Here is a 21,306-nt window from a genome sequence, read left to right as displayed (position 1 = left end):
CTTACACCTTACCGTGTCTGTAAGCAGGTTATAAAATAAAATTATCTTTCATTTATTTACATGAGTTATTTGCCCAGGGCAAGAATGAGTCTATAGACATGTACATAGAGACCAACTCCACACATATTAGAGAGAGATGACAGGGCAGACTTTAGGTAAAAAACCTTAAAAGACGTAACAGTCAGTTAGGGTACATGAACCTTATTTGGACATTGACTCAAACTGTTTTTTGTTTGGTTTATTTTGTTCTATTTTTGAGACAGTGTCTCAATATACAACCCAAACTGGCCTTGTATGTGTGATCTGCCTGCCTCTACCTCTTGAATGCTGGAGTCACAAACAGACTGTTAAAATAGAATGACGAGACAATCAAGGAAGTTGGAACGCTCACTGGCTGTGTAATGATATTCAGGAATTAACAGATTTTAGATGTGAAAATGATTTTATGATTTTAGAAGAGCTTTATCTTTAGTGACATAGAAGCATTAGTGGATTTTGTTCTAAATAGTCCAGGGGAGGGAGATGGATGGAGTAGGGGTGTAGCTGAAACTAGACAAAGTCATGAAAACATGGGATCATCATGTAGTTCTGTACACTTTTATACTTGCTTTGGAATTTTCTGTAATTAAAATTTTAAAACAAGACACAAAGTATGTTGAGGGAATAGCTGAATATCAGTGCACTTTTAGAAATCCATTAACTTTTTTAAGGTTCATTGGTGGGCTCTGGCTGCGTTCACCTAAGAATGTGAGAGGTTGGACTGCTATCTTCCCATCACCTTCTCCCATTGTCACCTTCTCTCCCATCACCATTGCAGTCTGCTGACTTCCAGGACCTCTGATTGGGTTTTTCACTACACGGATGTCACCTCCAGAGGCTGCCGCGTTTGGGCCACAGCATTCAGCATACATCCGTTGAGTGTCTCCTTCAGCCCGGGCTGAATTGTGACCAAATTACTCTGCATTAATGAGCAACTCTCTCTCTGTTTCTAACCTTCCTCTCTATTCTCTTTGCCTTCTGCAGAGAAAATGATCAAGTTTGCTCATTAAAAAGCAAAACAAAAGTGTTCTCATAACTGTCACACACACACATGCACACATCCCTTTATAGTTAAGCTTCTGAAAAGAGCCTAAGAAATTATCCAAAATCAACTCTTGAAGTGCCATTATGTGTTCAGATGAGGAGAAGAGGCTGCAGAAGGTCTTTGAAACTTGTGCATGGAGTTCTGGTCTGCTACAGGCTTGTGTGCCGTCTTGAGATGAGTGGAATCACTGCTGTTGTGCGAATCCTGAGTGGGTCTGCTGAGAAGTTCAGTCAGGAAGAAGAAAGCACTCATGTCACTTTGACAGGACTTGGACTGGATTTTGAAAAATGGATGAGCTTTGGGAAGGTGGAGAGGGTGGCTTTGCAAACAGATTTTGCATAAGAACATTTGTGAAAGTTGGTGGGGATAGCTGGAATAGAGTCTGGAGAAGTGGACCTGACCAGGGGATAGACTGGGCAGACAAGTAAGGGCCTTTGAAGACCTTGACTGTTTGGGGTATTTTGAGGCTTTGAAAAACAGCAGGGTTTCTTCTTTGTCTTACTTGGGAAGGGCAGGAAGCAGGACATACTGGGGATAAAGAAGTGTTCAGATGGGCCATGCCACAAGATGAATCTGGTGACAGCAGGAGAGAGAGAGAGCCTGGCAGTGTCAAAAGGAAGGCTGAGTCTGGGTCACCTGCCTGACACCTTTGCAGTATAGGGCTTCACATCATGAGCAACTGACACCAAAGAGTGGATGGGGCTTGCCAGGCCCTGAGATTTCGAGCATCATGAGAGTGGGGTCCCCACCACCAAAGGGTAATGTAGGCCCAAACACACCGACTGCTTGCAATATGTGAATCTTTATTGAATCCTGAATTTTATAAGCAAATTATTAAGAAGCTATAACCCATTTGGAAAATTTTCAATACTGACTAGATTTGATTATATTAAGGTTGAATTTAACTTTTGGGGGTGATGATGTGGCTTTATTTTATATAAAATTTGTTTTATTTGATGTCAAAATACATACTGAAATATGTACAGAGGAAGTTTATCTGGGCTTGTGTCAGAGTGATTCAGGTAAAGGGTGAAAATAAAGCAGGCCTGGTGTGAATTGTAACCTGTCAAAGCTGAGTGATGTGGGGTTCATTTTGCCCCTCTCCCTACACTTGAAATTTTTCATATAAATATTCTGGCCCTCAGATAATGCAGGTCTCGAAGCCCATGCTTTGTAATTCCCCATCAGAAATCAAGAGAGGCATTTTGAGCTGTGCTTACGTTAATCCCTTGTTACCTCTCAAAACAGTCTACTTCTTTTTTGCCTAGAGCAGAAAAATTCATGAACTGGAAAGAAATAATGCCTTGATTTTATTTGGGAAAACAAACTGTGAGCCACACATGATCTCTTTTAGCACGATCATGAGAGAAATCCAAACAACTGAAGAGGTGAAATCAAAACTTGAAGCAAAGTCAAGTGTTACAGTAGCCAAAGATAAATGCTGCTTTGGGACGTGGCTCCCTGCAGAGTTTCTAGGAGCAGAGCCCTTGGCAAGAGGATGAAAACTGAGACTCAGTTGAAAATTTGCAGCTGCAGTGTAGTTGCAACAAGGCCAGGACTGCTGTGGTCACAAGTCACACATGGGCCAGACAGAGGCCGGGGGACAGCGAGAAGTTTGCTGCTGTCACCCTTGATATTGGTTGTCCAGGTGCCCAGCCTGTGTTATTTCTCTCTCTCTCTCTCTTTTAGGAGGCTGCTTAACAATGTCCCCAGCTATGCAAAAAGGGGACAGGAGTCATTGTGAGCTGGTGGAGGGTACTATAAGTCTATGAAGTCACATATTTCACAGGCTACAGGGCAGAAATTGGATTTTTTTTTCAAGAAGTGATTGAAACAGGACTGGTTCCTCACACAGGCAAACTACAAAGCCGGGAGAGAACATGGGGAGCAAGTGATTCCATAGATGGGGAAACTAAAGTGGGTGCTTGATGCCCCTGGAGGGGGATAAGCAGGAAACAGGTGCAAGAATCCAACCCAGTCAACATGTGAGGGCCTGCTCTGTGCCAGGCACTGTAGAAAATGCAGGGATGAATGAGACATAATCTGCCCCTCTAAGAAGTGTGGGAGAGAAAGGAAACAGATGCCCAAAATCTCCTAGATAAATACTGAACAAAAGACACTGAAGTTCCATAACCCTAGTAAAGTAACTCTGATACTAAACCACAGTCTAACTTTGGACAGCTTGACCTCAATATTTTATCCATCAATGGGATAATTCTTGCCTTGGTTGCACCAGAGAGTTATATAGTTGTAAGAATCAAAATTACTAAAATAAAATAAATAAAATAATGATGATATGATGATGCTGCAGCAAGAGGTTCAGAAAAGGCTCTTTCAGTCCCTACTGCCCAAGGGCCTGTGCCCTGTGCCGAGGATGAGCTTGCCTCTGGATGGCAGCCAGGGTTCTAAGAAGGCAGTTCCTGGGCCCAGCCCAGGAGCACCAGCGCCCTGGGCCCTCATTCCTGATGTTGGTTCCCACCTGGTGTCTTGTCACATGCACAGTGGCTGCCTTGGCGTGAGCAACCCTCCGCAACTCGTCCAAACTCGCCTGATGCAGAGGGTGAAGTGCTTAGTTCTGATATTCTTCATAAATCTCAGGGTTGGAGAGCTGGAACACTGTCCAACCCTCCTGTTTGTGCCACAGGTGGTGGAGGCTCCTGCAGGGAATACAGCCTGCTCAAGGTGCTCACCAATGTGGTGGGACAGCTTGTGCTGTACTTGTACTGTCTGAACTCTCCTGGTTCAGTGTAGTTGCTTCTCTTCTCCAAGAAGGGTTTTACCCACACGCTCTGCTGCTTTTAATATCCTTAGTCTTTCCTACCTCCAAATACCTAAGTTCCAGTAGTGTGTTTGGGGCACAATTAAAAAGAAAAATTATTCCTGAAAACCTTTCCCAAGCTCACTGTTCTGGCATGTGACCCTCCTCATGACTTGGGCTTCCAGAGAAGGAAATGAGCTGTCCTTGTCTTCAAGAAGCTCTTGTTGAGTCACCACTAGGATGCCCTCCTCTAAGATTTCTAGATTTTTCCTTCTTGGGTTTTGTGTGTGTGCGTGTGTGTGTTCCTGGAATCCAGGGCCTTGCACATACTAGGCAAGCATTCTACCACTGAGCTGCATCCCCAGCCCTTGATGAAACCATTTGGACTTCCACTGTGGGAAAGGAACATCCTTCTAACATGGTTCCTTTTAATCATGTGTGCAAGGAGAAGTTTTCTCATTGCTACATCTCTTTCCTTCCTGAGTTTTTCTATTCATGCCTGGCTGGGCTGTGGGCCCAGGTGAAATTGTGAGATGCATCCCTTGGGAAGTCCTGCCATCCAGCACTGTGTTTCTTCGTAACCCTGGAGTCAGCATGAGGCTTCCTGATGGCTTCACTCTGCTCCCCCTAAAAAAGTTGGGCTCTGCTACTCTGCTACCAGCTGAGTGACTGCCTATTCCAGTTAGCCCCTGGAGTGGCTGCTTTGTTATTCTCGTTTCCTTTTCTAGTTGTAGTTCAGTTGTTTTGATTCCGGGGCTTTGAGGCCTTGAAAATAAAAACAGTGTAGCTCAGTGGAGACTCTGGCATGTCCAGTGAAAGGCTGGACTGGAGATTCTGAAATCCCTTCAGGTGCTCACTTTTCCAAAAAAGCATTTGCAAAGTTATGACAATCTGAAAAATTAGTGGAGTTTTGCTATATGTCCGGACCAAGAAGAACTGAGTGTGGGACCAACTTATTATAACATTTTAAATGAACAAGGGTACCAAGTATTGCTTCTGATTCTCCCCACTCTCAGATGAGGTCCCTCCTTAGAGAACAAGGTGTCAGGGGCTGGGGTTCCGTGGGGCCAGCATGCACATGCTTGTGGAGCATGACATTGTCTGTGGAAGGACCCCTCCCCCAAGAAGTGTGCTCCTTTTTCCTTTGTCCTAGTTAACACTCTTCTTTGTGTCCACATCCTGATGAATGGACCCGGGTGGCAAAGCTTGACTTCCAACTCTGTGGGAACCCACGGGGCACCATGGTTCTACCTTAACGAGCCACAACACGCCAATTATTTGCTTTTCTGGAGAAACCTCAACCTAAAAAATCTGTTTAATTACCATGGGAGATAATCTTTTAAACATAGATTTACATTCTTTAAAGATTTTTCCCTGTGGGAGTAGAATAGCTTATCTGAACATGGGATTTTTATTTTCATTTCCAGAGGAGGGATTGCTATCTGGTAGTTAGCAAGAAGAATTTTCTTTCTTAAGCCTGTTCTTCCTCACTGACAGTTTGTCAATTATATTGTGATAATTAGTTTGTAATATTGCCATACTTTTCCCCAGATGAAACCCTGCACCTGGCTCTCTGATTCCAGGCCTATAATTACTTGACATTTTTCAAGCATCCCTATCAGGTTGGGTTCTGCACTCTGGATGTGAGACTCAAGAGTCAGTGTCTTATCAGGAAGAACACACCTGCTCCAAACCTACCTGGAGCATTGGTGAGACAGACACCAGATTTCCCAAGTTGGTACAGCCTAGCAGAATCATTAAATTCTTCCCTTATAGAATGCCAGCTTCCGTGAGTAGGGCCCTTATGGTGTTCAACCTGCTGGTTCCAAGACCCAGAGCAATTCCTGGCTCCTGACAGGGGCTCGGTAGGCAGATAGTAAATTGCTGAAAGTCTGCGGTTTCCATATGCTTTGTGTAAACCTACGTGAGGGTGGGAGGCTCTAGTTTCTGGCATGGGCTGCTCTAGTCCTTCATTCCCCACATCACTTTAATGGCAGGGGGTCTTGAGGTGTTTGCTGGATCTGATTCTGTAGGCTGAAATCTCTGAGTCTTGAACAGTTAGCCTCTGAGTAATCGTAGTGGACAAAGAATTAGAAGGTGAGGGGTGACACTGTGAAAAACTAAATCATGGTCTTGATCTCTCCTTTAGAGAAGAACTGGTCCAAGAAGTACCCGTCATGTGGGGGCCTGCTGCAGTCCCCGATAGACCTGCACAGTGACATCCTCCAGTACGATGCCACTCTTGCACCCCTCCAGTTTCAAGGTTACAATGTGTCTACTGACAAGCTGCTGAACCTCACCAATAACGGCCATTCAGGTGAAGGCGAGACCTCAGAGACCTGAAGGGGCAGGTCTGAGCTTCCTTCAGCAAATTGGCCTGCCCTTTTCCATCTGGCAGGGAGGGGGCTCCACGGAGGCACCAAGGAGAAGGGACTGGGTGGGGCATCCTTTGAGACAGGACTTGCACACTCTCTTCAGGCAAGATGCTGGAAGAGGTGCTTCTGGAACAGCACATCTCTTGGAATGGGGGAGGCAGGAGGTCTGAACACCAGGTCCATTGACTGCACTGCAGGAGTGAATTCTGGGCCATCTGGGTCCCTACTCAAGGGATCATGCAGTTCAGTTGCTGGGGGCCGGCATCTGAGTTTTATAGAGTCTGACATATTTGAGTTTGAATTTGGCTTGACTACTTATGAGCCAGACTCTGGGAAGAATTTTCACCTCTTTGAGGAAATGGTTATATTGATGAGTACTGTGAAGACTAGACTAAGTATTTTGGGATCTGGCATATAGTAAGTGCTTCATAATTGCTATTGTTGTATAATCCTCAGTCTTGGAAGGTAAAGGGTCTGTCTTCAAAGCCAGGTGTCTGATACATGAACATATAAAGAAGCATTCATTATTCATTAAGCTAGTGTTAGTACTTCCAGCATCATTTTCCAAGGTGAAACATGAAGGTGCTGGTGCCACCTGAGGTGTGTTAGGGAAACAGGGATTTTTCTCAGGGAAAGAAGCCAGGTTTCTGCAGGCTGTCTCTCTCTGGTCTGTACCTTGTCACTGCAGCCCCTCTGCCCCGTCTGGGCCCCATGCTGGGGTTGTCTACCTGACATCTCTCTGGCAGCATTCAGCCAGCCAGGGCTCTGAAGTCTATTCCTCCATTCCCCCCCCACAGTGAGGCTGAACCTGAACTCGGACATGCACATCCAGGGCCTCCACTCCCACCAATACAGGGCTGAACAGCTGCACCTGCACTGGGGGAACCGCAATGACCCCCATGGCTCTGAGCATACGGTCAGTGGGAAGCACTTTGCTGCCGAGGTGAGTGAACAGCTGGTCTTGCAGAGGCTGGCTGGCGATGGTGAGTCTGTCCCTCCTCCACCTAGCTATGTGTAGTTAAGATGGCGGGGCTGACTCCACAATCTGCACAACCACCGCTGGCCTGTCAGTGGCACAGAATGGTCCAGCCATCCTGTAGCTCATCTTTGGTGTCCTGGTCCCTTGCTTCCCCTTGATGTTCTAAGTTTGTCTCCATCTCTTTTGCTGAGAAGGTCAGGCTCCCTGGACAGGACATCTTGACATCTTCCTCCTCTCTCTGAGATGAAGATCTGTTTAGCTTTCCTGGCTGGTGCATCCCACTGCTAAATCATAGTGGACTCATTGCTACCCAAACTTTGCTGTCTTTCTTCACATGCCATGCTGTTGACAAATGTCTATCCCATCCCGTCTTTCCTCTCCCTAGACATGGATTGTACGTGGGAACATGGGGACACAGGTCCAGAGCCACTCTTCTACTTGGTCACAAAGCAAGGGATGACTGGCATCACAGAAATCAGAGACTCTGTGAAGGTTGTTTGGGATGTTGGCACAGCATTGTGTCACCCTAAGATATTGACCTAAGATCCCAAAGGAAAATGAGAGGCAGAGAATTCTTCTTGTACCACTAGTGTGTGGCGGAGTGAGAAGGGAAGGCGCGCATTGGGTTGCTCTGTTTCAGTTTCCTGTAGCACTGAGCTGGGGGTGTGACTGCATGTTTACAGGGAACTAAATACAAGGAGATAAACGCTACTGATAAGCCAGTGGAGCCCACGGTAGATACTGGCAAGAGCATTCTCTTCTGTTCATAACTGCTGAGCTGCTTGATGTCGCAGGCTAATTACAGGTCTGTTACAAGTGTAGAGGGATAGGATTCTGGCCCAATAGGATGGCACTACTGGAGGCTCATATATTTCAGAGCAGAAGCTTGAGAACTACGATTTCTTTCAGGTTAATGCAATGTTGAGCATTATACTTCCCTCATGGGGAGTGAAGAAGGAGTTAGGGTGTAGGTTGGTGGGGGGAGTCATGCATTTAAAGATATTTCTAGTTAGTGTAGTCTAACTAGAATCAAGTCAATCATCAGGCCAAAAGCCTGGCAAAAACGGAACTAGAGAAAAGGCATCAGGATGATCCTCAGTGATTCCTCTGGATAGAGACTACAAACAACTGTTTTTTTGTAGCAGTACTGGGGCTTGAACTCAAGGACTTATCTTGTTAAGCAGGTGCTCTATCACTTGAGCCCTATCCCTAGCCCTTTTTTTAACTTTAGTTTATTTTTAACTTTAGTTTATTTTTCAGACAGGGTCTTTCACTTTTTGGGCATCAGACCTCCATCCTCCTACCTCCATCTCCTGCATAGCTGGGATTACAGGAATGTACCACCATGCCTGATGAAGATTCTTTCTTAAATCTCTCAGCAGGGAATTCCTCTGGGCGTGGATTAGTCTTTACTCCTTCTTGATTTAATCTGAATGTATTAAAAAGAATGCTCAAACAGAACACAAGCTCAAAGACCCACTGTAAAAAGAAAAAAAGGACCCAGGATCTTGGGGGTTTTAGCCAAATAGAATTCCACTCTGTTTCTCAAAGCCATGCGAGACCAAAATGTGCCAGGCTGCATCCTTTAGGGGGAAAGATGGTGAGGCAGGGGCCCCTAAGAAATCCTTAACTGGATTTTTAATAGAGGACTATTTAAGAGAAAAAATAATTTGACATAGTTTTTTAAAACTCAGGAGGGCCACTTAAGCTAAAAGTGGAGACAATGAGCTATAGTCAATAAAAAGAAATGGGTGGATAGGACAAAAGAAATAGAGATAAAAATCCCAGTGTGTCACACAGTCTTAAAGGCAAAGAATAAATAAAAATGCACGTGTTGTACATGTAGATCTACCTACCAGTAAAGTTTTTTGGAGGTGGTATCAACCACCTTTAGGATTAAAAGTCAGGTGAAACATTGACAGAATTTGTCATAAGATTGTTCTTAATATCTAGGCTTTTAAAACCCAGGGTTTCTCAAAAACTTCTCTATAATAATATCAAGCAATTTCTGCCCTGAAAAAACTACAGGTTCGAATGTTATTTTATTAAGATTAAAGTCTGTATTCAGGAGTGTCATTCTTGTCTTATAACCTCTTACAGTATGACTGATGAAATATTTATAAAAGCCATGCTGTGATTTTTGCCACATGAGGAATAAATGCAAGTGTCCTGTGAATATAAATGATGATTAAATTACAGCTGGAGGTTCCTTTCCTGCCCCAACTGCCTCCAGATCAATTGCAGAGAGGCCCTGGCTGAGGGCGGGCAAGCCACAGGAGGCCCCTTTGCTCTAGCTCCAGAATAAGTAGGAACACTCAGAAAGGATAGGAGCTCCAAAGTACCTAAGCCTTTTCATGGTTAATATAAATGCATTCATTCATGTCTATTGTACCTCTGGCAATTTCCAGGCACCCTATCAGACACTGGAGGTCCAATGAGTGAGTAAAACAGACACAGTCTGCCCTAATAGAGTTTGCAGTTTGAGGAGGATTGGGGAAAAATAGAAAACTTGGGGTTAGCGGGGAGTTCAGTTTTTCTGGGAGAGGGGAGGACAGGACAGGGGTTGGGAGTCAAGTCACCTAGAGAAGTAGAGTTTCCTGTGAGTTGCTTGTCCCCTGATTGTCGTCTTCTCTCCTGCTACAGCTGCACATTGTCCATTATAACTCAGACCTGTACCCTGACTTAAGCACCGCCAGTGACAAGCCAGATGGCCTTGCCGTCCTAGCTGTTCTCATTGAGGTAAGAGATGTTTGAAGGGCTTTTACCTGAAATTTGTAAAAGGGATGAGACTAGGATTTGGCCTTTTGCTATATGCACACCAGTTGACAATAAGGTGCTCCTGTTTGGGCCATGTCTTGCCTCCAGAGCAGAGGGTATCCCCCATTGGATTCCTTTTCTCCTAGCCTGGAGAAGTCCTTCCTGTAGCCGGGCACTAGAGATGGGCATGTCTCATGTGATATTGGAAAAATGTGGCCTGTCTCCAGCCTTGTAGGACCTGTGGGTGAAGGGAACCATTATGCTGCCCTCCACATTCCTGAACCCCCCAATAACCCCAGGGTCTAAGTTCCATCCTGTACATGGGCCCCAGAATGAAGATTTTTAATCCCAGAAAGTGGAAATGGCTTCTGATGAGCTTGTGCTTTTCCCTGAATGAGGCAGGCAGCATATGCTCCATTTCCCAATATGGCTTGGCTTTTGTGGACTCAGAGCTCCCTATGTTCTGAGGTAGAGGACATGCTAGTTGTGGCTTTCAGATAGTCAGGAACACACCCTGTACCCTACATCCATACCCTGGGACACTTTAGCCCAATGCCTCCAGTCCAGCGCTTCTGATAGCAACTCTCAATGCAGCTCAGCCTAGAGTATTCTGTCCCAGCTCAACCTGCTTGGTCTCTGTTGCAGATGGGCTCCTTCAATCCATCATATGACAAGATCTTCAGTCACCTTCAACATGTGAAGTACAAAGGTGAGGGGTCCTTGGATGCTTACTCACTCTCTATTAGAGAAGGTCACACCTATGTGACCTTAAGAAAAATAATACAAGGGGTGGGTGCTGTGTTCATCAGGTTAAGAGCAGCAGGTGGTTGAACCATGTTGTGACAAGGTCTTTGGGTTAGATGGCCCAGAAAGGGAATGAGTTCACATTTTAAGGCTTAGTAACTATGGTCAGCTATACCTCTTCCATAGACAGCAATGCTGACACCATCACCCCCAACATGTCTTTCCAGGCCAACAAAAGCTTATCCCAGGGTTCAACATTGAAGAACTGCTTCCTGAGAGGCCTGACGAGTACTACCGCTATGAGGGGTCCCTGACCACACCCCCCTGCAACCCCACTGTACTCTGGACCATTTTCCGAAACCCTGTGCAAATTTCCCAGAATCAGGTAACCATCTGAGCCAGAATCCACATGACATCTTGGTCCTTGTCATAAACTATGTCACAATCAGTGACTTCATTTCTTCACTTAGGGTTTCATTGGAAGGTATTCAAAACCTCTCCAGAAAACCCTGCAGAAATTGCAGGCTGAGCTTTAAGAGGTGCTATGGTCAAGCTAGGAAAATGAATACATGTCCCACAGTTGTTTTAAAAAATAACTGTAAGGCTGCATTTGCTAATATAGCCTATGGTAGCTGGGTGGTATTCACTTCCCAGGTGGGAGAGAGCCTGGTTCCCTTGGGAGGCAGAATAAAGATTGCATTAGGTTAAATTATGTAACAAGTGAGTGCTGGGATTGTAACAGTGAGTGAGTGAAGATCACTGCCCTCAGGAAACTCACAGTCTAGTGCAAACTTAGCAGCTAAGTCCTTAGCAACTACTTCTAAGCCTCTCATGTTCCAGCTGACAGAACTGGGGGTTAGAAGCTCTCAGGATCACTTGCTAGTTAGTGACAAAGCTGAGACCCAAAGATAGGTCTTCTGAGTTCAAAGTCATGGCAATCTGTGCCTCTACTCACAATCAAAAAGCATAAAGAAGAAAACTGGCCCCTCAGGAGAGGGGCTGGACCACGATACACACTGGCTCACCCCCACCTCAGTCGTGGTTCAGGACAGCCCTCACTGTCACTCCTGCTCTTTACTTTCAGCTTCTAGCTGAGAAACCTAGATACATGACAGCCAGTAGGCAGACAGGAATGAGTAGGCAGTGAATCCGAGGTGAAACGTGTGGGACAGAGCAATCCTAGCCCAGAAACTTCCATGGAAACCATTTATATCATCCTTGTGGGTGTGTGAACGTGCCAGGGAGCCAGCAGTCAGTGAACCTGGGAACCTCTTACCTGTCTCCTTTTAGTCCTCTCCTTTTGTTCTGGGCCCCACTGCTTTAAGAGTTGGGTTTCAATTCAGGTTCATAAGAGAAGCTCTGTCTTGGTGAGGTGCTAAGGAGCCCTCCTCGGTCCCTCCAGCTTTCCCTTTGTGGGAGCAGATTCTGGGGTGATCAGGAGCTAGTAGCACTGCTCCTTCCCAGAGCCTTGGCAATGCAGAATCACAGCACCCAGTTATAGAGATACTGGGAGGCAGAGATGAAGGAAGTGGTTTCTTGACTTTCCCACTACTTGCTTTTTTTTTTTTTTTTGGTGGGACTAGAATTTGAATTCAGGGTTTCATGCTTGAAGAGTAGACACTCTACTGATTGAGCCACACCTCCAGTCCAGTTTGCTGTGGTTATTTTGGAGATGGAGTCTTGTGAACTATTTGTCCAGACTGGCCTCAAACCATGATCCTCTCAATCTCAGCCTCCCAAGAAGTTAGGATTACAGGTGCAGGCCATCGATGCCTGGCTCCACTGCTTTGTAAAGCCTCCACCAAGCAATGTAGGGGCTTTTCCCAGGTGTTCTTTCCCTGGAGGCCATTCCAGAGAGGATCACTTTGCCATGAGGCCTATGTCCCTTCTTCCCTTCAGTTGCTGGATTTGGAGACGGCTCTGTACTGCACACATGTGGGTGACCCTTCCCCCAAAGAAATGATCAACAATTTCCGGCAGGTCCAGAAGTTTGATGAGAGGCTGGTGTATATCTCCTTCCGACAAGGTAAGGGGTGCAGTGGATGGGGGGCAGTGTGGTGCCAGACGTGTTTCCTACCCAACCAGTCTCTGACACCAGTGCCTTACATAGGTTGGTTAAGAGCGTCTGGTTCTATGATGGAGATATGATGTGAGTGTCATTGGGGTCTTCCTTCACTGCTCTCCACCTCCCTGAGCCTTAACAGAAAAGCCCAGGCCAGGACTTCGAGGCGTATGGACCAGAGCTGTTGTTAAGCCTGGGAGTCTCCCACAGAGATGGGAAAGAGGTGTTCTTGGGGACTTCTCTGCTCTGAAGAATGATCCCTTCTCCTAGGATGCATGATAGGTCCCTTTTCATGAGCTCAGACTTCCCACTTCCTACCCTCAGCTTTCTTGGCATCAAGGGCAGCAGCCACTCCATCCTAAGTCAATGGATGACTCACACACCACCCGTGAACAGTGGTGCTCCTATGTAAGATTGCGGGCTCACTCCAGGCCCATGGTCACAGAAGCTCAGGGTTGAATGTAGCAGGGCCCAGTAGCAAGAAGGTGCTCAGGTCCGCAGTCTTTTGTCTCATCTCCTTGGAATTTGCATAAGCACAGGCACACACATTCCAGATTGAATGAAACTGAGTACTTTGGTTTATTCCTATTCTATGTTGGCTCAGTGTTCCTTTTAAATCTGTAACTATAACTCCCAGAAGAGTATTAACATTTTACTTGCTAGGTTCCTCCATCAATACTGTTGGAAGATGGGGGTTGGCGAAAAGGATCAGGGAATACTCTTGGCACCCATGCCCTTCTCCAGACCTCCGAGTCCACTTTCTCACTGCTAATTATTGACTCTTTCCCAACTTGGTGATCTTCAGCTGTCAGAAGCAGGACAGATCTGGGGAAGTTCCACATCATCTTATGTCACTGATTTAAAGATGATACCATGACTGACTTGTCAGAGAATCCATGTCCCTTGTTTCATCTGGTGCACTTTTTTGGTCCTTTCTTGCTCTGTGAGATTATAACTGCCACCTACTCAGTTTAGTTATGTAGATGAAGATTGCTTCAAGGCCTTTGCCAGAAACCTTTGAAAACTTGCCCTTCTGAATTGACCTATTCATATGGTCAGCATTATGTCCTTCTTGGTCAGTCACTCAGTTAAGAACTGCCCCCCAAAGATTGGTTTTGTGTTCTCTTCAGATATCACTGCTTAAAGTCATCCTCTCTTTTCCTCAGTTTCTCAGTCTGAAAACTGAATCAGTGAACAGTGGCCCCTTCTAAAAGCTGAGAGTCTATAAGATAATGAGTTCCTACTTCTTTCCCAGGAAAAAACCTGAAAACCCACGATGCTTTCCTTTCTCATCTATTCTAGACATGGCATTCTCTCTTCCCATTCTTCTAATTGGATTATGTAGCATTTACAGTTAAATGGAACTCCATACAGTTCTGCCGGGAGATAAGAGACATTGCCCACATAAATCAGGTAGAATTTTTCTTGTAATTCAAGGGCTCTGTTATCAGCTCTGTTTTCTGAGCTAGTCTATGTACATCTCTGGGAACAAGGTAACAAATGCTCTCTCTACAGTGAGGAAACCTTGGTTCAAGGCCTGTTTTCTCCTGGCTGTATGATGTGGACAGATCATATCTGTTCTTTGGCGATGGTTTTCTCAACCATAATCTAGGCAGAAGTGATGTAATGTCCTTTCAGTGCTAATATGTGATAACTCTAAGTAGACACTAACACCTGCCAATCCCAACTTTACATTGCAGGAACAATGTTTGAGGGCAGTTACAGAGGATCAGAAGAAACCGGGCAGGAATTTGATTATGACTTCTAAAAGTGACCCTCACTTGTAACGATGGACCGTGCCATTGGGAATAATTAGCCATCTTCTTAGACTGGCTCAGGTCTAAGTAGCTGCTTGTAGGCTGTGTAGGGCAGCCAGGTTTGCTGCAGAGCGCTTCGGTAGATTTGCCATATCTGGCTGGGGTAGATTGAGAAGGCGCTAGGCAGAAGCTTGCAGATGCAACTCCTGGCATAGAACATCAAGATCAAACCCCAATGCAGCTTTGCCACTGACCTTTCTGCATGAGTTGATAAGAGATGCTGCTTCTGTGAGCCCAGGCTGGGTCCAGTTTTCTCCTTTTAGCTGACTAAAACAGAATCCATGGCAATTCAATGCAGACCTGTTCGTTTGGAGGCTGATTATAGAAACGCGGCCAGAATACCTCTCTTACTTCTCAAAGACATAGGCAGCAAACAGGGCTGCTTCCCAAGGAGCAGCGGTGAGGCAGCCCCAAAGAAGTGAAGCCTCCATCTCCTCTGCCCAGAGATGCCTGTGTTCACAAGGGCCTCTCACATCCAATGTGGAGGGGTCTCAGACTGTAACACGCCATTGCAATTTATGTGTGAGCCTATTTGTCTGCATGAGTCTTGAGCAACTGAGACTTAATTATTTGTAGATTCTTCCACCGAGACACGTTTGTAATCAGGGTCTGGTTTACTTGGGGTTTCCTCTGGAAGTTAACAAGAGCTAGGGAGTCAGAAAATTCAGGAAATCCTCTAGGAGAGAAAGTGTAGGCATCTGAGGGGGAAGATCTGAAGTTTAACCAAATTGGGACAACTGGGACTAAATCATTTAACTTGACCTGGCTATTTCCCTAGAAACAGCAAAAAAGGGGAGTTTGGAACCTACTTTCTGTCCTAAGGGGTTTATAGTCTAGGTATAACTTAGCACCAGGGCAAGTTTTCCCACCTTGGCACTATTGACATTTTGGACAAGGTAATTCCTGTTGGAGGGATCGTCCTATGCACTGTATGTAGCATTAGCAACAACCCTCGTCTCCACCCACTAGATGCCTGTAGCATCTTCCCCCCTGTGACAGCCAAAAGTATCTCCATGGGAGGAGAGAAAATGGCCCAACTGAGATCCACTGCCCCAGAGGTTGGTCAATGGCTCTCCTAGACCCAGAGCCAAGTTTTTCCCAGAGTTGTATTATGGTATGAAAATTTGAGTCTGGTGATGATTATCCTGAAACCATAAGACTGAAGTTACTGAGAACAAACCCAAGAGAAGCCTTGTTCCCATCTTCCTGTATGTCCTTTCCATATAACTAGGTGAGGCTAGGGAAGGTGGCATGAGTGAGAACCAGTCCCCTTAGAAGAAGCATCCAAACTCTTCCTCAGGGGTCCAGGTGCCTCTGAGTGAGCCACTTTCTTCAGAATCCCCTCCCCACTCCTCCCTTTTCTATGAAGTTTTCTCTCTTCTAGGTCTTGTCTTGTTGCCTTTAGTTAACAAAATATAAGTCAGGCTGGGTGCTTTTTTAGCTCTTGAAAAGTAAGGCTTGAGCTTGTTCTCAGGGTGGGCTCCTGGAGAGGGGACTCTTCTGGGATTAGTTCAGGTTTCATGAGAGTCAGATACCCTAGGGGAGGACAGGGCAAACATGACCCAGGAAGGTAGATGCTCATCCCTCTTCCTGGCCAGTGAGTCCACTACTCTAGGTTCAGGTGGTGATGGATAATAACCCTAAATACTAATATTGTCTAGACCCATGCCTCCAGCCCTTTTGGCTTTAGTTATTTTTCAGATAGGGTCTTCCACTTTTCCCTCAGGGCCAGCCTTGGGGCACGTCTTCCTACCCCCTGCTCCCTCAAGGCTGGAAATACAGGTATGTGTCAGCACACCTGGGTTATCTACCCCCCTTTTCAACATGTCAGAGCAAGGGAAGCTGGAGGGACAGAAGGGGGCCTACAGTTTCTATAATCATGTCTCTAGAAGGCCTGCTCTGAGCAACTGCATGTCATCTGCCATGGAACCAGAGCCAGATGAGGCACACTTAAAAGAGTGCTGGACAGTCCAAGGGGGAGGGTGCTCACCAACAGCCCATCTGTAGAGTAGCATGGTTAGAATCTGCTTGTCCCTGAGGGACCTGTGTAGTTTTAGAAAATCCTAAAAAGAGAGAGAAATCTAACACAGCTAAGATGGCTAATTAATTTTTTGAGACTAGAATATGTATTGTGATTATTGACCTTGTGTTTCTTTAAGTTTCTATTTATAAATAAAAGGTATTAGATGAAAGAGTATCACTGATTCTTCCAAAGTATCCAATGAGTAACCAGAGGAGATCCTTCCTTCAAATTCCTAGACCTGGATCAGGGGACTGAACAGTCTGAAGCAATCTTCAAATATGCTAAGAAGTGAATCCCAGTCCATCCACACACCACCATGTTTCCACAGCCACAGTTGTGCTCCATCGGGGGGTGGGTCAGAAAACCCCACTGTTCATGTCATCTTGCTCCTACCAATGAGCTCTGGCACAGGGGAGACCATGTTCAGAAACAACAGCGGGAGGAGGGGTTGGGCAGAGGGCTGGACCCACCCTTGGTTAGGACCCCAGCTACCTTCCCCCATCTGAGGGGGCACCCAGCCCTGCCCCCTCAGCCTCATCCCCACAAGCTACAGAGCCCCCCTCAGCACGGCAGGTGTACACACTATTCCTTTTGTCTGGAGTGGCTCTTTCCATCCTCCACCTGGAAAATTCTTTCAATCAAATCCTCCCAGAAGCCCTCCCTGTTCTCCTGGAGATGATTAGTGTCTCCTTCAGTGCTGCCAGACCAACTTACTCGTCTCTGGTGTAGTAGCTGGCACAACAAGGTAATTAGTACTACCATACTGTAAAGGGTAGGGAGGGAGGAAAGAAAGGAGGAAAAGAAAGGAGGAGAAAGGGAAAGGAGGAGGAAGGGAAGAATGGAGGAAGGGAAGAATGGAAGAAGAAAGGGAGAGAGGGAAAGACAGGAAAGAAGACTGAATATAAATCATACACAAACTACAAGGCCTTAAGGAAGGGATGTTTGATGTCTCACTCATTTTTTATGTCTGGCTCTGCCCAGCACTCATTATAAGCTTGCTGAAAGAATGTGACTGACCCGTTTACATTCCACTTCCTCACCAGTGTCTTCTTTGCAGAATGATTTACACATAGGCCTAGCCACTTATCAAATTTTAGGGTTTTTTTAAGTCTTATTTTACTCTAGTCTCAATTTGCCAACAGTGTTAAAATCAACCCATTATGTTTAGGAAAAATTAAAAAGCAGAAGTTTCTGTCACGTTTCCAGGGTGTGGGGAGGAGGCTGCCTAGCAACGGTGTCATGCTTTCTATTGCTCTGGCTTGGCATAGGGATAAACCGCCCCACCCCCAGTCCCACCACCCATTGCTCCTTCAGCACAGCCTGGGCCACTGAAGGCAGTTCACAGTACCAAGGGCTGGCACTGTAACTACCCCTGCTCCTCCAGGATTTAGACATCTCAGGACAATGTGGCTCTCTGCTGTGGGACTGCATTCCTGAAGTACGGAAGACAAAACCCTTAGTCTCTAACATAGTTGTTATAAAACCACTTCCCTGGTGCAAGCTGGTGGTATCTTTTGGTTTGTAGAAATTACTTCTTGACTGGGCCAAATAGTGTTAACAACAGGGAAAGCGCCCAGTTAAATAGCCCTCCAAAGACAGCAATGTTTGGTGGTTATTGAGGGCATCTCCCTTGCTTTCTTATCAAAGTATTATTTAAAGAGCACTGCAGTTATTTGACTATGGTTTACAAAAGAGCATAAGAGAGTCTTTACAATCCTAAATTGGATTTCATGTACTTTAAGGACTGAGCTCTCTTGGCCTCTATAGATATATGTGTTTTCACTACGTAACATGTAGCTTATAAAAACAGTCCATATTTTAAAATAATACTTTAAAAGGAAAAGGATTGCATTCTACAGTTACACAGAATTGAAAATCGAGCTAGAAAATACTAGACTGTTGTTCCAGGTACCCCAAGATGTGTAAATGAGAGCTTGTTCCTCGGGCTGGACTTGTCTGTGTTTACACTTGGGGCTTCAGAAGACCTCAAAAGCAGTTAACCAGCATCCTTCATCCTGCCAGATGGGAATCGAAGACACAGCTCCTGAGCCAGCCAGAACAGGTAGCAAAGCCCTTGAGGCAAGCAGTTCCTGACCTTCTCCAGGTGTCTGTTCCTCCCTGGATGAGATGTGCAACAGTTTAGTTCTCTGTATCTGTGTGATTTCCTTTTGTGTGTGGTACTGTCCTACCTCTGCTCACCCTGACTCAAACCCCAGCACTGTGGACAGCAGGTAGCTGTCCCATGTCTGCCCAGCATGTACCCTCCCATTAACCAACTCAGGAGCCTCTTCTGTTGAGTTCTCATCCAGTAGCTCTCATGGGCCACATCTGTGAACCAGCCTGTCTGCACTTCTCTCTCTGTCTCCTCATTCTTTGGTGGGAATTGCCTGGCTTCATCCTCATTTAGAACCAAGCCACTTCTTTGTTTAATCTGAATATACCTGTTTCTGCTCTTCCATTCATCATCTTGGATGACTCTGCTATATAGCAGCCCTCTAGGCTGGGTTTTGCCTGGTTGGCACTCTGCTGTGAAGCAGCTTGGCTTCTCTCTCCTGACTCTAGTTCTTTCCCAGTCTCTGAAAGTCTTGCTGATTTTTCTCTCCCTTTAATTAGCAGATGTTTTTGGCTCTGCTGCCAATGGGACCCAATCCCACAGGGTTTGCTTCATCTCTGTAGAGAAGACTCAGCTTCCTTGGTGGTTGGTAGAGCACTTTCCAACCGCATCTTCCTGCCCTGGGCACCACAGGAGGTAGAGCTATTAGGTGACACCCAAGCCATCATTCCTCCCCCTTAGCAGCTTATGTTCTTTGCTTGCTCAGTCAAGCTGCTTTGTTTTTGTGGCATTGAAGTCTTAACTGAGAAAGACACCTGTCCCCACCTCTGGAGCTTTCTTGTCTCCACAGCTGTTTTGGCTCATTTCGTTGTTTTCAAGGAGAGACAATTTAGTCCTTGACAAGTAGCCATCAGGAGTAAAAGTGTGGGCTGGAGTCCTACAGGCCCTTGTCTAGTCAAAGCACTGCACAGCGAATGGGGAAAGTCAGACTCCCTCTCCAGAGAAGCCACCACCCTGGGGCCTTGCTCTCCACAGACTTGGCTCAGTGACCTAAGACCACAGCACAAAGGCACCTCCTTAGGCCACAGAATGGCACTGCTCAGCTATTTGGGGGCCTGTGTGCCTCTCAGATGTTTGAGGCGACGGTGAAAGAGATGGTCCAGTTTGGACATCTGAGCCAAGCGGCCAGGCTGGCTGGTTACAGGCCGTGTGTGGTAAGAGCTGGCTTGGCGCTTCAAGCTTCTGGAGATTTAGGAACAAAGAACAAAAGTGCGTTTCATCAAAGGGCTTGGAAAAGAAACCACAGCCAGGGTTTTCATTTTGTTTGTTTACTACCCCAAGGCACAAGGTCTGTGGGTATCTTTAAACAAAATACAACAAACCCAAATACCAAGTTGCATAGTGCAGAGGCCACAGGCTAGGCAGGGAACAGAGCATGTGTTGTACAATGCATGAAGCTCTCCCCAGCTGGAAGTCCCTGTTCTGAGCACCTCCCAAACCACAGACTGGTTCTCGCCATCAGGTTACAAGAAAAGGCCTGGGGCAAGGAATCTGGCCAGGGACCACCCTATCTGCCACTTGGGACTGAGGGAGCAGGGGGCAGGCATGAGATGCTGGTGAAGGTCAGCAAGAATAGGAACAGGCCACCCTGTCCTTGAGGACAGCTCTCTCTATGCCAGCTCTTATCTTACAGCTGCCCAGGGCTACCTAGGGAAGCCAGACCAGGGACACAGAGCCAGCCTTGCCTTGGAAAGGCTCTGTAGGATCAAGGTGAGATTGAAAAGGAATAGTAGAGATGAGAATAGGGCTGATGGTTCCTGGGGAATCAGCCAGACGTTGGCCATAGGACAGGAAAAGGGAGGTGAATAAAACTACTCCTCAGCCTCATGTCATCCTCTTGGGTCAAGTGACCAAAGAGTGAGTCTTTGCCTTCTGCCTGCCAAGGTTCTCCCAGGGTCTCAGTGGCCATAGTGGGCTCTACAGGCATAGGATTTTTGTGTCAGGCTCAGTTCCCACTACATGTACAACTCTGACTTCCAGTGTGAATTAGGACAAACAACACACACACACACAGATATGTTTCTGTCGAGATCAGAAAACCACCAGAGAAGAGGGTATGGGTCAACAGAGACTTCCTTTAGATAGATGACCTGCTGGGAGAAAGGGGGTGAACAGAACCTGGAAGAAGCAGAGAAGCAAGAGTGGGGGTATCTCAGGAGACCTTATGACTGGGCTCCTCTGTTCAGTCAGGAAGATGCATTTGCAGATGGCCCTCCCCGAGTAGGTCCATAGTAGGTTGACTGTGGGATTTTGCCTTAGATGGCTGGGTTCAGCCCCATTGAGGACTCCTAACTTACTCCATTTATCCTCCCTGGGAAGAGTTGTAATCTCCTGGTTCCATGCAGCAGAGAACGGAGGCTGGCATAGTGGAGGATTTTTCCCAGTAGTGCCAAACAAAATAGAACCAAACCATAATAATGGAGTGGATGGGGTGGGGGAGAAGGCTAGTGGCAGTTTCTTCATTGAGGAAGATGGGCAGGTATCCGAGTAGACAATAGCCTGACCATGTAAACTGGCTCCTATGCTTTCTTACCTTCCCTCTTTGGCCACTTAAGTGAAATCTTGCCCTAGTGAAGCGACTGCTGTGGTAAAGG

General features: G+C 46.2%; 1 protein-coding gene across 5 annotated transcripts in view; it reads left to right on the top strand.

Moving 5' to 3' along the window:
- The window catches only part of Ca12 (carbonic anhydrase 12), a 51,027-nt gene that overhangs the window by 24,875 nt on the left and 4,846 nt on the right, over window positions 1-21,306 (top strand). For 4 of the 5 annotated variants that reach the window (XM_074066144.1, XM_074066143.1, XM_074066142.1 and 1 more), the window contains exons 3-8: window positions 5,992-6,159; window positions 7,015-7,160; window positions 9,840-9,935; window positions 10,599-10,662; window positions 10,925-11,082; window positions 12,597-12,723. In XM_074066144.1, the coding sequence (XP_073922245.1) occupies window positions 5,992-6,159; window positions 7,015-7,160; window positions 9,840-9,935; window positions 10,599-10,662; window positions 10,925-11,082; window positions 12,597-12,723 (759 nt within the window). Of the gene's footprint in view, window positions 1-5,991; window positions 6,160-7,014; window positions 7,161-9,839; window positions 9,936-10,598; window positions 10,663-10,924; window positions 11,083-12,596; window positions 12,724-14,459; window positions 20,786-21,306 lie in introns of those variants that run through there. The other variant, XM_074066145.1, reaches the window with a different exon arrangement.

The sequence above is a fragment of the Castor canadensis genome, chromosome 2 (genome assembly GCF_047511655.1).
Source record: "Castor canadensis chromosome 2, mCasCan1.hap1v2, whole genome shotgun sequence".
In the NCBI taxonomy this organism is placed as follows: domain Eukaryota; kingdom Metazoa; phylum Chordata; class Mammalia; order Rodentia; family Castoridae; genus Castor; species Castor canadensis.
The sequence above is the reverse complement of the archived record's forward strand: the minus strand, read 5'-3'. Positions and strand labels throughout refer to the sequence as shown.